At 46.3% G+C, this 16,234-nt stretch overlaps 1 protein-coding gene across 8 annotated transcripts in view; it reads right to left on the reverse strand.

Moving 5' to 3' along the window:
• PACS2 (phosphofurin acidic cluster sorting protein 2) overlaps positions 1–16,234 on the reverse strand; it is a 61,399-nt gene that overhangs the window by 3,054 nt on the left and 42,111 nt on the right. For all 8 annotated transcript variants that reach the window (XM_065743381.1, XM_065743366.1, XM_065743357.1 and 5 more), the window contains exons 17-21: positions 13,744–13,854; positions 11,595–11,703; positions 5,944–5,986; positions 2,432–2,474; positions 1,455–1,590 (exon numbers count right to left, since the gene is read on the reverse strand). In XM_065743381.1, the coding sequence (XP_065599453.1) occupies positions 1,455–1,590; positions 2,432–2,474; positions 5,944–5,986; positions 11,595–11,703; positions 13,744–13,854 (442 nt within the window). The remainder of the gene's footprint in view (positions 1–1,454; positions 1,591–2,431; positions 2,475–5,943; positions 5,987–11,594; positions 11,704–13,743; positions 13,855–16,234) is intronic.

Consider the following 16,234-nt stretch of genomic DNA (forward strand, 5'->3'; position numbering starts at 1 on the left):
GGGATCTGGGGAAGCAGGCTCCTGGGGCAGGCTGAACCCACTAACACCTTCCAGTCACCGGGCATCTGCTAATCCAGGACTTCCACATTTTCAGTTCCTCTTGGTAAAAGGAAACGTCAGCCTCCGATTTCTAAAACTGGCTGAAAGGGCCCCACGGGGCTCTCTGGGATAAGTAGGAAAGGTTTCCATTCTGTTTCTACCAGGGACAGTAGGAGACACTGTTTACAGAGAACAGTCTCTAATTGCAGAGCGTTCTCTCAAACTTCCTCAGTGATCAGAGGGGACACCCCTTCATCATCCTCTGCTTTCTATTAACAGATCTGTGGTCCAAGAATTTGCCTCACCCCTCTGTGATGTGCTGATCCTGCTGCCACAGAAGTAGCAGAGGCACACGTGGTTCCAACACACCTTCCTGCAGTGTGCAGAAACCCCATCCCTTTCTTCTTTTCAACCGACCTCTTGTCAGTTTTGTGTGCCCCAAGGTCTTGTACCACAGTTGTGGTAAAATACAGTTCACTATTCAGCAAGTCCAGCATCAGGGCAATTCTACAAAACGTGAGCATCTTACCTCTGCCTCCTCCTCCCCAAAACTGCAGGATTCAAGCGCTTCTGGCCTGTCCTTATAAGATGCTGCTCTGTCCCTTTGATCATGTTACCTGTGCTCCTCTGAAACTGCAACTTCACCATGTGCTTCTGGAGATGGGTACCAGAACTGCACAGCAAGAGCAAGACAACTACACCAACATTTTGTGTGCAACAGTACGAGTCTTCAACAGAGCTATTCTTTACTGGCAATACTCTACTGACTTCCTCCCTTTAAACCTATACATTTCAACCAAGGAAGAACTTCACATTGCCTACAGATGATGTCTCCTTGCTATTCAGATATGCTCTCAGGGATGTGCATGGATGGAAATGGCATTTCTGTTTTGCCACCATACAACCACCCCGTGTCACAGAGACAAAGCCTCCTCTTTCCAGTGAGTCACTCTGACTTTACAGTTTCTTCGTCCTTAAAAACATTGCATAACAACTGTGAGGGATTAATCCAGCTACCGAACAGGTATCTGGGGATTAGGGTCAGTATTTTATTTGGCTACATGTCTCCCCAGCAGAATTCAGTCTCAAAGCGAGATTTCCAGAAGATGGAGAACACAAACATTCCCAAACAGGTTGCCATAGAATCATGCTTTCTACCAGGCCATCAGAAACAAAAGCCACCCCTTCTCATTGAATGTGTCTGTCCTTGAGTGACGTTTATATCAGGTGCAAGATCCCCTCTACCCTTTCCATCTGCCTCAGGCCAGCAATGACCAGAGGCAAGAGAGGTGCACAGGAGAGGTGACACATTCAAATGGTTGCTGAGAAGGAAGAAGGCAGAACTAAGGGCTTTCCTCTTTCCTGTATATGTCATAACACAGACAAGGGGGTATATGAGACAAAACATGCTTTACCTCGAGGACGAGAAGCTGCCTGTGACAGACGGTGAGGAAGGTGGTGTGGGGGAGGCTTCTTTCACAGCAGGAGACACAGAAGGTGGGGTGGAAGAAAGGACACTGGAGCTCGAGGGAGCTGCATCGTCAGAGTCACCTTGCGGAGAGAAAGCCAAGCTGTTTTGTCTGGGTTTGTCTCACAGCCCAGCACGGGCATGCTGGGATAGCTCAGTATCTTTGCCCACGCTCCTGCTGTACACATCTCAGACACAACCCAGAGATCAGCTAGCCCATCAGCTCTGACTGCTCCACACCTGCATCATGGCACTGCCTATGTCTGGGTAAGAGGCAGAGACATTTGCACTGCTCTGGGTTCCCCACTGGCATCTTCTGTCCCAGCATTTGTTCTGAGGTTCCCAGTTGATTTTTGATTAGGAAAAAAATTCCTGATTAGTAGTGTGTGTGGAGGAGGAGGAAAAAAGTTTACACTGAAAACATCTCTATCCCATATTGATAGGTGTAAATACATGTAAACAAGGTTTTCACTCCCACATTAAAACATCTGGGCCAAAATTTGTTGTTGGTTTGGAAAACTACCGCCTGTCTTCGAGTTCCCAGTGTTGGGCACACGTTTGATATTGAATTTGTTAGGCAATGGAGCTGCCTCTCCACGTGGGAGCAGGAACCTTAAGTAACCATAGCAGTGAATCCATAACACACGAACACCAGAAAAATGGGTGTTTGCTCATATCCGAGTGGAAGGTCCCTGGATGAGGGCATGGGAATTTCAACCAGCCTGAAGCTCCTCAAATAGTATCAAGAAAAAGGGCTTCTTGAAATAGAGGACAGCCTCTCAGAGTTAAATGCTACAAAACTGAGAGCTAATGAGCAACTTCACCTCATGAGAACCTCAAGGCACAAGCAACAAACAAGTCTTTTCAGCCTGTGAAATCAGCCTCCCACGTGACATCAGAAGGCACACACGAGATGCTTGTTACCTGATGTCGCAGAAGATTGTTCCACTATTCCAACCTTCACCACCTAGAAAGGGAAGACCATACAGGACAACTCTGAAACAGGAGTCCCATGAACCTCAGGAACCCCCTTGCCTCCCAAAGTAAGTCCAACCCTACAGCGCCCTTTGGCACTGTCCCTACAGTCAAAGCAGTGTAAAAGCATGGTAGAAAGTGAAGTCTCATAAGAGCCAGGCAGGTCCCAGCTGCATCCAGACAAGCAGAATCAGCTCATGTCCTTTCCATGAGTTATCCAAAAGAAATCAGATACCCTGTGGAGCTGTTATGGAACCTGCACAGCTCTGACTAGCCTGAGGTCAGCCCCAAGCCATGTGAGCTATAGAGCCCACCTGTGTACTAAGTACAGATTATTCTGATTGCAATTTTCATCTCCAAACAAGAGAAGTAGTATCTGGCAAATAAGATAAAGCCTGTAGGCACAGACACAGATAAACCATCACACATACAGCTCAGAACAATCCCAGTCACACTGCAACGTGAACACAAATGCACGTGGATATGAACAATCACCAGCCAGTACCTTGATGATAAAGATGAATGTCACACCAGGAGAACTAACACTAGTTCATGGGACAGAGCATGCTACAGAGAAGCTGCCAAGAACACCCTATGCCTAGAAAGATAAAATGACCCTCAGAGATCTAAATGCAAGGCCTCGGGTTGGGATGATCTACTAGTGTGCAAAGGGCACCATTACCCTTCACACCACAGTGGAAAGACCCCTCTTCAGGTCCTTCAACATGTATCCAGGGCTAATGTCCACAGTGTAAAAATGCTGGCAAAACGGGAAAGAGCTGCAAAGTGACATCAAGTCAATAAAATGTATTTTAGAGCAAGAAATTATGTCACTCAGCCATTTTGCTTGAAAACAGAATGTGATTAAGTTCGTGTAGAACACATCTTTAGGGAGCAGATTTCTGTGCTACAGGGACAACAAACAGGACTGAATCATTAAAGCAAAGCATTTAGCACAGCTCTTGAAGCAGCAGGAAGGGCTGGATGCTCAGCACCAGATTTAAAAAGCTGTCAGGCTGTTTGTAGACTGTCTTGGAAAAGCCACCTGGAACGCAGCAGTGTGTGCAGTGGAGTGGCTTGGGAGATGGAAGTAGGGCTCTTAGTGGGGCCTGCAACTCAGCCTGGCCCACCTCTGTTTGAAGAGGAACAAATCAAGCTCTGGAGACAACAGCCACTTGTGCTGTACGTATTAAATGCCAAGAGGATGTTTTACAGACTCTAAGTTAACTGGGAGCAAGAGGAGACAAGGCAGAAGAGTTAGGAAAAGAACAAGGAATACAGACAACTGCATGCAACCGCCTTGATCTGCAAGCCAGAAAGGAAATCTCTTTTGGCCCTTTCCCTTCTGTTGGCTGACTGATGCTGCTCAAGGTCAGACACATGGGAGGAAGACGAGGCTAAATGCCTTCCCTTCATTCAGGAAGGGGCTTGGGACTGCTGCCCTTTCACCAGAGCCTCCATCCAGGAACGATGCAGCCAGCCTCCTTTCCCTGCAGGAAGGATGTGCATCCTGTTAACTCTCCCAGCACCTGGCTGTCAGCACAACGCAGGATGACACACTGTCACCACCACAACCTGTGTGTGCAGTCACAAGGCTCTGCTTTCACCTCTCAGAGCCCAGCTATACGGCACAGCCAAAACAGCTGCAGACCTTCAGTTTTTGTAGTCTGGAAGCCAACAGAGTTCAAGCAACACTAGGAGTCCCAAAGCCCAACATTTCTGGTTCCCTCCCTCCTCAGCTAACAGCTCCAAGCAGGCTGCAGTTGAGGAGGGAAAGAGCAGCAGTGCTGATGTTCAGCTTCAGACCTTGTGAGATGCCTGTAATTGACTTTCAGGAGTCTTTTCAGGTGTCTCTCAAAGGGAGTTCCTATGTCAGGAATACATCAGAGGCAGAAATAAGAAGCACTGACCTGACCCTCTGCACCAGACAATGTAGAAAGTCAGCTGATATTGTCAAGGCAGATTCGGGGGGAGTTAGCAGCATTACACACACCACAGACCTTTCACTCTTCCACATAGTCAAATCCAGACTGAAAAAGCATTGCTAATGTAAGGATAACGCTCATTTAAAAAGCAGCCAGACAAACCCTTTGAGTCCTGTTTGTTTGCATGTAGCAGTGTTGAACTAAATCAACCCCAAAGAAAAGCTTTGCAGAGCCTAACAGCTCAGTGAGATGGGCCCAGGAGCCTTCCAGCACTTCTGAGCCCTTCCTATTACTGGGGCAGTGAAATGGCTGTTTCATGACAGCGGTTCCTGCCCAGCGGTCACAGGACACACACAATACCACAGCAAAACTCATCAGCAGGAAGCAAACTGACAAGATGTGCTTCTGCTTTTGCAGGAGGTATCTTTCCCTCAACAAACAAAAGTGTACTGTCATCATCACAGGAGCACTGCGGAGAGATCTGCACTGCAATGAGATGGCACAGTGAAAGCAAGGTCAGCCTGAGTGCAGGAGTGGATCAGCTCTTTAAACTCCTTGGGATTTCAGATTAGCTCTGACGCATTGATGAGGATACAAACAGGAACATGCACCAGTCAGCTTAATGCAGAGAAGGTAGAACACGGCAGCCAGCATGCAAAAAAGAAGAGCTACAGGGGAGCAGCACGAGCTGTAGAAAAGGACGTATGGTAGCTGAAGAAGTCAAGGGATATCTTTTGGGCCTCAGGACATCGATACCTAAAACTTAAGGAATTGAAGAGCATCAAAGAAGGGGAGGGAATCTATCGAAGGCAAAGCACATGGTGCACAGAACACACCAACAGGAGCACAAAAAACACACCCTGCCTAGATACCCTGCACTTGGCCACATGAGTTGGGAGCACTTAAAGGTAAAGGCAGGAAGGACAAGTAAGGGACTACCATCCCAACTGCATGTTCACATGATAAAATACATTAAACAGTTACTGCCTTAGGCAAACAGTGTAGTAACAGTGGGATACGTGATCTGCCCAGTGGGATGTAATCTCCTTTTCCAAGGAGCGGATGGAGTATTTAGAGGACTGGAGACTATTTATGGCAAACATACACAGAACTGATAATGGAATAGCACATTTAGCCACACTGATCACACAGGGCAGCATTCAGCACAGGAACACGTCCCATTCCCCTGCACATGGCCCAGCAGTGACTCTCCACCAACTGGGTGCTTTGGTCTGAAGCAAAGACAGGCCACAGGGTAGAGCGCCTTGGCACCACGCTTTCTTCTTTGTATTGAAGTAGGTAACAGCTTGGCATCAGTGCTGGCAGGCATGTAAGCCCAGAGCTGGCTGCCTGGGAAGTGAGAGATGCTCAGCAATTTTCTGAGGGGTCTTAGAGGCTGGCTTATACACAAAGTGGCTGCATCCCACCATCAGATGCTCTTGCTAACCCTCTGCCTTAAAGCACACGGTGCTTCCCCTGCACCCCAGGGACACGTTTTAACCCTGTAGTATGAGACGGTATCTAAAATACACTCACCCCGACAAAGGGAATGAACTTCTGCGAAGACTCCTCATCAGGGCTAAAGACAAAGAGAAAAGAGTTGTTAAGAGCTTGCCTCCACGCTAGGCACCATACTCACTTCATACTTTGCATTCAAGCATGCAGCAGGGACGGACAGTATGCAAGCGCCAGTTCAATGTCTCCTCTCAAGGCCCCCTGCCAGCACGCTCAGATCTGCACGGGCAGGGAAGAGCACAGCTTACGGCCCATCTCCAAGGGGAAGGTCTCTTCCTCCCTCCCTCTTCACAGAGAAACATGCTTGATGGCAGTACAGACACGCAGCCTCCTGCTGCAAGGAGATGGATCTGTGCCACAACAACACCAAGAACTGCGCGTTACTTACTAGGACCTGAAGCGCTCTGCACGCACGGCCGTCGCGCGTCCCACCTTTGGAGCCACGTGCCATACCTTGCACATCCCAGCATTGCTAAAGCAGTTAGCCTGCCATGGGGTTACAAGCCGTGACACGTGGTTATTGGTACAGCACTGCAGGGACGTACGCACACACTCACAAGGATGCAGGTTCCCTGCCACCAGGAGCTTGCACAAGAAACGGAGCGTACTGGGGAGATCAGGACACCAGCTTGAGAATGGCAAACAGCTAAACCAGACCCAACAGAACGCACACAATGGCCTGGAGACACCTGAAGACGATGCTATGTATGCTCTAGAAGCAGGAAGAACATTACCCAGCCTGCTCTGCTCCCACCTGGGGTTCGGAGGCAGAGGTGAAGACAACAGGCCAGCAAGAGAGGCCACAGACACAGCTGACAGGGGCCAGAGAGAACCCACAAAGGTAAGAGGGGAAGATCCAAGTGGGCTGGGAGGGTCTGCAGGGCCACTGCTCCCCTCGGGTGCTGCACACAGGAGACAGAGGCATGGGGGCTGCAGAGCACACCCACGTGTTCACAAGAGCTGGAGTCCAGCAGCGAAGATGACTGCACAGGGAAGGTACACAATGCTTCTCAGAGGCCAAGCATGGGAAACAGGCAGGATGCAGACAAACACCAGGATTCCTCATATTTCTCTTTGTGCACCCCTCAGTGCTCAGAGCACCACAGTATTCAGAACAAAATCCTGCACTGCCTTCACTCACAACATTGCTGATGTTGAGGGGCTTTGCTCCCAACCCCACTTCACTCGTTCCCTAACACAAAAAATGTCTGAGCCCCTGATGGTGGGTTGGTAGCCAGAAAGGTCACATCTGTCCAACCACAGATGCAGGCTTCCAGCAAATCAATCTCTTCTGAGCACAAGACTTCCAGCTTCACTTTTGTCAAGGGAAAGGAGAAGTCATACTGCTGCTGAGAGAAGCTCAGCCTTCTCATCCTTCCATCAGCTCCACAGGCTGCAGAGCAGCAGCACCAAGTCCTGCTCATCACATGAAGGAAGTGCAGTCAGAGCTCGGTTGTCTCACAGCTACTGCATGGCTTTGCTCCAAGCTCTTCAGAAGCAAACCTTGTCCAATTCCAGCAGACAACTTGTTCACGTTCCCCCAGGGAGCTCAGTCTCACCAAAGAGAGTAGAGGGACAACTCTGCAATAAATCACTGCTTCAGCCACTGCTTACAAAGCTCACAGTGACACACAGGTGGACCCAAACAATCCAGCTGAGTTTCAGCTGGGCTAGGCTAGTCCTGTCACACATCTTCTGGGGTTCTCTGATCTTGCACACATACCTCTGAAAATGCAGCTTACGAGAACAGCTGCTCTTCACGTAGTCTGAAGGAGAGCTGAGATGACTGTGCTGCTTCTCCACTTTTTCATTCGTCCCTATTTCTTGCTCTTTGGGATCCCAAAACACTCATCCAGAATCCTCTCACCTTAGCCAGCACTTCTTCTGCTCCTTCTTCCCCCTTCCTCTAATGCAAAGCCAGATCTGGCCCTGGTTTGTGATTTTTCAACTGTGTTTATGAATACTTAATCTCTATTTCTTAGGAATAATAAATCCTAGGCCCACGCAGAGAGGATAGAAAGAAAATCTTTATCTGTAATAGGTGACTGTCAAATTACTGTTTTTGATTGGATATAATCCATCCACCTGGAATCAATCCTTCAAAGGTAAACTATCCACGAGCAAATTTGCATGCTCTCTCCCCACCAAAAGAAATTAATTCAGATTGAACAAAGACACACAGGCAGACTTAGATGCTTTAAGACTTAGAAATGAGAAGCTATGTCACCAGGAGTCATCCACCTGACAAAAGGAAGGAATAATCTCTCTCACTTCTAGGACAAAATAAGCCACAAAACACTCAAGTATTACAGTAAAAGGAACTGAATAATCACTAAGAACAGTTATGCCAGTTATTAGGCTTTTCTTATGATTTTGTTTACAAGTTTCACCAACCCTCCAGAGGTGAAACGAAACAAAGGGATGAAAGGACTCCAGGTCCCACTGACATTGCATGAGTGATTCTCTGCTTCCCCATAAAACTCTCCTATAGCACTCTTCATGTTCCCACAGTGGACTGGCTGTATGCAGCAGGATTTCCAATGTGTTTCTAGAACCCTGATCCCTTCCTCTTCCACACCGCTCTGTCAGATGAGGGGTGCAGGTAAAGATTTCCACTGGCTGCACAAGGAGGTTCAGGCAGCAACAGGCTAGGTGGGGCCAGGTCCATCTTCACAAGGTGTGTTTACACCAGCAGCTGCTGCAAGGTTTAGAAGCAGCACTCGGAGAAAGGATCTGGACTCTGTGCCTGGCCACTGCCTCGCAGGAGCCAGAGAAGTGCAACAGAAAGAAAACAGCATTATCCCTGCTTCCTGCTGCCCAGGAGTCCACACAGGCTCACTCTTTAACACAAAGCACTTTCTTGTGCTCCAGAGAGCAAGAGATGGGGGAATTCTCTTTAAAACTTGAGCAGAGAGATTTTAGTAAATGACTCAGCCCCCTCCCTACCAGCTAGCAACACTTCTGTTTCCAACAGCCAGGTTGCTTCCCAGGTTCTGATACTGATTACCCGGTGTAATGCAGCTGAGTTGATTGCCTTCCTGAATACCTTTCCCAGCCCTCTCCAGGTAAGGTCAGCAGATGCTTCAAAAGAATAGGACAAAGCTTTTGCACCATTCGCAGTCCACCACAGGCAGTACATGCTCCAACTTCTCGGCATGACAAACAGAACAAGGAGATGGGAAGGATAGTGGAGGTCAGTCAAATAAGGACAGCTGGCAATAAAGTTACAAAGCAGCCCATCACACACAGCTATGTCCTAAAGACTGGCTAGCTGGCTTGGCTTTCTTTGGATCTTGGGCTTGTTTAACAGAGCAAATGCTAGGATACTGGAGATTTGTCTTACAATGAATTTGTAGCTAGTGCTGCTGTACAGGGAGCATTGCCTTAGAAAAGCCATTCACCTCTGGCCTTGAGGGAGATGGAGTTACAATAACTTTATGAACTGAGGTCAAAATAACCTATGTCCAATAATTGTATGGTTTGAAACAAAGGGCTCATGTGCAGCTCATGGAGCATGATTCCCACTGCTAGCATACATTCTATCTCCTCTTAGACTCAGGCAAGTCCCCCATGCCTGTGATAGCCTGCCACTAAGAGACTAGTCCTCAGCTTCTTGATTACAGGGAGAAAAGTCATTGGTCTGCACTCAGACACTGCACATCTGAGCATCAAGTGGCTAAGCTCCCAAACAGGGGCCTGAAGCATGGCCTGAGCCACTGAGCACCACCTAGAGCACCCTGGTTTGAGCAGATGGGAAATGGAAAGTCTGCTCAGTCCCAATCCTTCTGGAGCTACACTACATCCTCAGACAGCTGCAACCAAACAGCGAGAATTAACTAGGAAGTAGGGAAGAATGACACCTACTGCTCAAAGCTACTTCCTCCATAGCTCCTTCATTCCTTTCAGCCTACACCCCAGCAACCCATACGCGTGGCCCAAAGGCAGAGCAGTTCTTTTAGTAGTGCATTCTGCCAGCAAGTGCCATAGTTTCAAAGCAGCGAGCAGAATATAACCTTAAGCACATAGTGAGCATCCCAGACTTGCACAGACTGTTAAACAAGGCACAGAAGACCAGCTTAAAGGTGGAAAGGAGACAGGAGATGGGAGAGGGAACCTAAAAGGAACTGATACCTTAGAGTAAAATCAAAATGAAAGCTCTTTTTCCTTTTCAGAAAGCAACCAAAGAAAGAGATAAGTATGTTATTATACTTACAACAAAGTGATGCATTCATTTAGATAGTGTTCTTTTTTCATAACTCTCTCCCTAAGAGCTGCAGTTCAAAAAAAGGCCACACGAGGAGACAACTGCCCATCACTCCCCAGGGACAGTCTGTTCCTCCAGCTTATCCTTCAGTTTACTCATGTGGTGCTTAGCTGAAAGTGGAAGTTGTTTCAAAGCAGGAAGAGATATTGAAAGACTGTTAGCTACACCACAAGTCTGACTTGGTCTTAGTGGCCTCTCCCAAGTGAGTTCCTGCAGGGTTTGAGTTTGCAGCATCACAGGAACCTCTCAGATGTGTCAGGCATTGCATCACACAGTCAAAAATCTAAACGGATTAGACCAGCTGGGTAAAGAGGTCACACACACCACTGCTAAAGTGTGTGTTTCTAAAGCAGATTTCAGGTGTTTTTTCAACAAAATACCCATCTGACCTTTCTGAGCACATTAGACACTCAAAATAATGAAATGTGTGTTAAATACAAAAGCGAACCTGTAATTGAATGGAGAAAGCAGTGGAGATTAGTGGAGAACCCAGCAAGCAAAGGGTGCAGAGAAAAAAAGCAGCTATCAGAAAGGGTTAACATTGCCCAAGGGGTGTTTAAACTCTGTCTGTAACTAAGTTAAGTCTTCAAATCAGAAGCAACAAAAAGCTAAAAACTCTTAGCACCCTGTGGCTCTCCAAACTTCACTTTTATCAGCAGAGCATTAAGGAAGATCATGACGAATAGATGGAGAGCATACTCTTTAACAGTCGGTCTGGAACATTTTCATTTAGAAAAGCATTATGAATGAGCTAAACTTTACTGACTTTTCTGCAAAGTAATGTAAAAGAGATGAATGGAAAAGCAATTCCAAACAGCCGTGAACATTTCCAAGATGAGGAAAAAAACAGAACAGGGAAGAAATAAGCGTGGACAGTTGCAAAACAAACAGTGCACTAGTGACAGTGATCAGATGTGACATAGGAGGGGTAGTTGTTAATTTAAACTATTCATGCCCCACAGGAGATTGCTCATCCTAAATGAAGAGAAATGACTTGATGTAGGCACAACTGAAAAGTTATTGTGATTTGTATGAATTAGAATTTATTATTCTCCACTGTGCATCAGAAATAATGTATTTCTCCTTCAGTGACAGATCACTCCTCTTCGTGCCAGTGGCTACATGAGAGTCTACGTATTTCTGAATCTTTTTAGACCCCATTCCTCCCTTGGACAGGCAGGTAGGGAATGCCACAGCCCAGCCTTACTTCCCCAAAACTCCCAGGTCTCCAAAGAAATCACTGCACCAAAGTAACCACACTGTGGCAGGACTCACAGTCAACTACCCACAGGGTAAGATGTTTGCAGTTTGGAGAGATTTTAAAACTGTGTGTACACAAGATGAGCAAACCACTCCACCTTCATTGTGATGGCCACTCTGGAAAGCCAGAATTACATCAGTAGCATACCTTTTTTGCTTGTATGTCAGCATTGCTTCAGCAATGGGCAACTGGTGTGCACAGTTTGCCCCTGCTATGTACTGCGTTATTCGGGAGACAACATCAGGCGTGTCTGTAACTGAAACAGAAGGGAGGAAATCAATCAAAGGACTTCTCAGACCATCACCAGCACTATCCTCCATTTGATCAGCCAATCAGCTGATGGCACCCAGCTAGCTGCAATCAAACTGTGTCTTCCAAACAGCTACCAAAATAAAAAGGGAACATCCTCCAAGAGTACTGAAGTACAAACACTAGGAAGGTACACTACATACACAGGCATCTGGGCACAGTCTTAGTTATTGAAATATCATGGTTATACTTGTTCAAATTGCTTTGCTTTGAAAATGTGTGCCTGCTCAGTCAACTTCAGACATTTCTACGTGTCTTGACTGTGTGTACCTACCAAAGAAAGTGCCCAGCCACCTCTCCCAGAGCCCTGGATACCTGCTGTGCTCACAACAGTCTTTAAGTTTCCTAATTTCCTTATGAGCTCAACACAGCCATATTGAGCTCATTGGAAAGACCAAGACCTGTGTAAGGACAGGAGGAGCACATCTGTAGCAGTGAATGCACTTGAGGTCTGCAGGAATGTGCTTGATTCCAGTTGACAGGAAGGCATTTCCTAAATGCCTTCCCCATCCTTTCACTCCAGAAAGAAAGTCTAAATTGTGAAATCAAGCAAAGGCAAGTTACCTTCACCAGGCACTTCCATACCTTAGTGGGTATTACCCAGAGGTTTTACAACAATTACTTGAACAGGGAGCTGTGAAGAGCTAACACTGTTGGCCAGATCTTCCTATGCCATCATGAAGTTTCTGTGCAGCTCTCCCTGTACAGTTGAAAACGGAGAATCTACAAGGCCTAGATGGCAAAAAGTGATGGTGTATTTTCCTCATAGCCTGCAGGCAAGTAAATAATGGCTGCAGCATACAATCTCCAAAGAATTTACACTGTTTTTGAGCTGGATCTCTATAATTAATGATGCAACCCTAAAAGCCAGACACAGCAGTCAAATTTGCATCAATGTTTACCTCCATTCTCATGACATTAGAATAAACCTGTTCTCAATGTTTCCTCTTTCACGAGTTCAGAATCAAGAAAAAACATAGGCTGGGTGCACATGGCAGTCTGTAGTCCAGCCTCCTGCTCCAAGCAGGGCTAACTTCACCTCCAGAACAGTCTGCCCAGGGCCTTGTCCAGCCAAGTTCCCACTGGCTGGAAAAAGCTCTGAATAACCCCCTTGTAAAGATATTCCCTTTCCCTTCTCACAGCTGGAGGACTTCCATGAACATCCTGTTCGTTCTGTTTTCCCTAGCAGCTTCCAATACCCTCTGCAATTCCAGCAGGAACACTGCTACCTTCCACTCCTGCAAGTGCTCCAAAAGCCACAAAGCATTTTCCTACTCATGAAATTCCCAGGGGGAATATACCCCCTTAGCATCACTCCTCAGTGAACTGATCTCAGGCCTTTGACAGCCCTAAATGAAAGATACAAATCCTCCTTTCTTCCATTCTTTGTCTTGAAGGAACAGATGGAAAAACTGTAAGCATTCATATTTTAAGCAAATAAACAGTACTACAAACAGTAATGTTTTATCCTGGCCTAGAACAGATTCAGATCAGAGCAGGAACTTGTTGATCTGACCTAGGGCAGCTCTCACATGCAGTAACACTGGTGAGGAACAAAATGCTTTTTTAATGAGAAAGATTCTGCCAGCGAATTTCAGAAATGCCAGCATTGTTCTCCCATGCACCAAACAGAAGTTAGTCTCTCCAAAGTTCACAGCTTTCCAAATGTTTTAGGCTGGACAGTTTCTGAAGGGCCACAGGAAGCACAGATCTTGGTAGTGAGATCTCCACATCAAAGAACAAAGCTGAGAGCTAGGTAAAAACAGCATGACTCAGGCACCCAGTGTCTTGGAGCCAACAGCTGTTTGCAAACCACCAAGTGGAGGACACACAAAGGTCAGCATCTGAAAAGGGAATGTGGTAGAGGAAGAAAAAAAGAGGAACAAAAACATTTGTCTGCTTCCTCTGGTATTTGCTTGACCTTTGCTAAAATTACGCATTCAAGCCTTTTATCCCACACAGACTAGACACAGACACATGCTCTTACCAGTGGTCTGTGCTTCAAGTTTGTTGAACAGATCTCTCCAGGCTACATCTTGGAAGAAGTTGTTGTATCTATAATCTACAGACCCCAGATACTTGGCCACTGGATGAGAGCCTAAGAAAGAAAGGAAAACGTGACAGTTCTCCCCAGCACTGAATACAGGTGTGTTATTTTTGTGCATAAGGAACTAAATTCCAAAATCAAACTACACCAGACACTCCAGAAATAAATTGCTTCTATTATAACAACATCATTTAGTCCAGCTAATCTCTACAAGAGCACGCAAATAAACTTCTCAGCAGGAAGACTGCTTCAGCACTGCTGATATCTTCAGTGACATCTCCCCCTTCCCCCCGCCAAGTTAAACTTTAAAAGGCCAAGGCAAACAGGACTGGGAAACTGCTGAGGAAATAAATGATCTGGGGGACACAGAGGCCCTACAACTCTCCATCTCAGTCTCTCAGTTTTGCACACAGTTTTCCCAGCAGCTCTTCTTCCCCACAGCTGCACTATGGGCATCACAGTCAGAGGAGACAGACTCCTTCCTCCAAATGCCATTTGTGTATCACTGCAGTTTTGCAATACAGAGAAGGGGAAATCACCTGCAACCAGGAACCACCACCCAGAGAGCCTTGCTTAATCAGTGGAGAAAAAACAGCCACTGATTGAGTAAGTAGGCTGCAATTAAAGACAGAAGGATGAGTCCAAGGATTCTGATCTGTAGTGGATGCTGGCACACGCGTTAGGTCTCTGGTTGCCCTAGGAAATTGAGGTGTAAATTCTTTTCTGGATAGTGGCTGCTTGGAGACTTCTATGTCATTATAGTGGAATTGCAAAGACTGCATGTGGAACAGCTCTGTTTCATACACTGGTGAGGTGACAGCTTTCCCATGTGTTGGTAAAACACATCACACATGGCAGATGCAGCTGGAAACAAGAACCAACACAAGGATCTCTCCAAAAGTTCTATCCATTGGAGTTAAGTAAAGTGCTAGAAAAAAACAGACAATAGTCCTCAGCCTTTTTTTTCCTTCCTTCTCCTTTTGCTACTTTTCATCTGTTTCTTCACTAGTTCCAACATTAAGAGAATCTTTTGGCCATAGAATCAGAAGCATAAGGTAGGACTGAATCTCCCAGAACAGATGTTTACTGACAATAAGCATTTCTCAAGTGTAAAACCACTACAGGCTGGCTCTCCTATCACTGCAGCATGGAGGTGTGGACTAAAAAGGTCAAACCATCTTAGGAAAAAAACAAAAATAAATAAAACAACTCCTTCCCAATCCTACTTTGAAGCACTGCAAACAGCAGAAAGTCTTTCCCTTTTAAGACACTCATGGCATGGTCACCACTCCGTCTTCGGTGCTTTTTCAATTGTCAGAAAAGAGAGGCTGCTCCTCAATCACTTTAATGACCTGCCAGAAAGCTGGCCAGAAATAAGCATCTTGTCTGACCAAGAAATACTGCAGACTCTATGGGTAAGGTCCTGATAGAGAAGCTTCTATATTTGAAGTACACTCAAAAGAATATTCCCAGTTCTGAAGCAAATGCATTATAAATTTAAAGGACTTTATTCTTTTTTTTTTTTTTTTTCAATTATCAGTGTTTTAAGAATAAAAAAAGGCCCCAAAACATCACCTTCAGAAAGGGAACATTTTCAGACCTTTAAAAACTGCAGATGGAAAGCTCCACTTGGAAGGCAAGGAGACAGTCAGCACGTGAGGACCAAAATCCTCAGCCACACAGACTCCTATCCAAAGCAAAGTTAAACCTACAGAAAAACCTTTTCCTTGAGTGTGTTTCTCTATTTAAAGGGTTCTCTCTCCTATTCCTGCTGACCTCTTTGGACATGAAATGCTTTTCTTACAGAAAGATCCAGCTCCTGTTTCATCTTCTCCAACTCTCACAACTATCTCAACAGCCAAATCCCCACTACTCAGGGTGCTGGGTAGCAGCATCTGATGCCTATTGGAATGCCAACAGCTGCTCCTAAACCTGAAAGAAGTGCTGGGAAAAGCACTTTTCAATGTTACTGCTGCCTATGCCACCTAAGTGCCCAGTTCACACAAGAGAAGCTCAGACCAGTCCAGCTTCTGGCCTCATGCACCTACAATCACAGCACTGCCCAGATCCCCCTGCCTGTAAGCATTAGTGAAAGCCTGGCCCTCCGGGCCTCTCTGCTACAACATTCCTCACATTTCTGCCCTCCACAAACCCCTAATGCTGTTATCAGTTTGCTGCCTCGGACACAAGGGATGCAAGCTGGGTTACTTCTCAGCCAGGCAGGCACGTCAAACCATTACAAGGGCAGAGATAAGGTGCTGGGAGACTGAGGGAACAACCTGAGGAGAACAGCATGTGAAAGAAAGGTCAAAAGACACGTACAATTTGAATAATTTAAACTCTCAGCAGTTTCAAAGCCTTTAAAAATATTTCATCTTCCCACTCCTCCACCAGAAACATTTTCTGACCACAGAGAGACCACAACAGTTAC

Source organism: Cyrtonyx montezumae, unplaced genomic scaffold (assembly GCF_038088225.1).
Source record: "Cyrtonyx montezumae isolate F1298 unplaced genomic scaffold, pur_monq_1.0 scaffold_1, whole genome shotgun sequence".
In the NCBI taxonomy this organism is placed as follows: domain Eukaryota; kingdom Metazoa; phylum Chordata; class Aves; order Galliformes; family Odontophoridae; genus Cyrtonyx; species Cyrtonyx montezumae.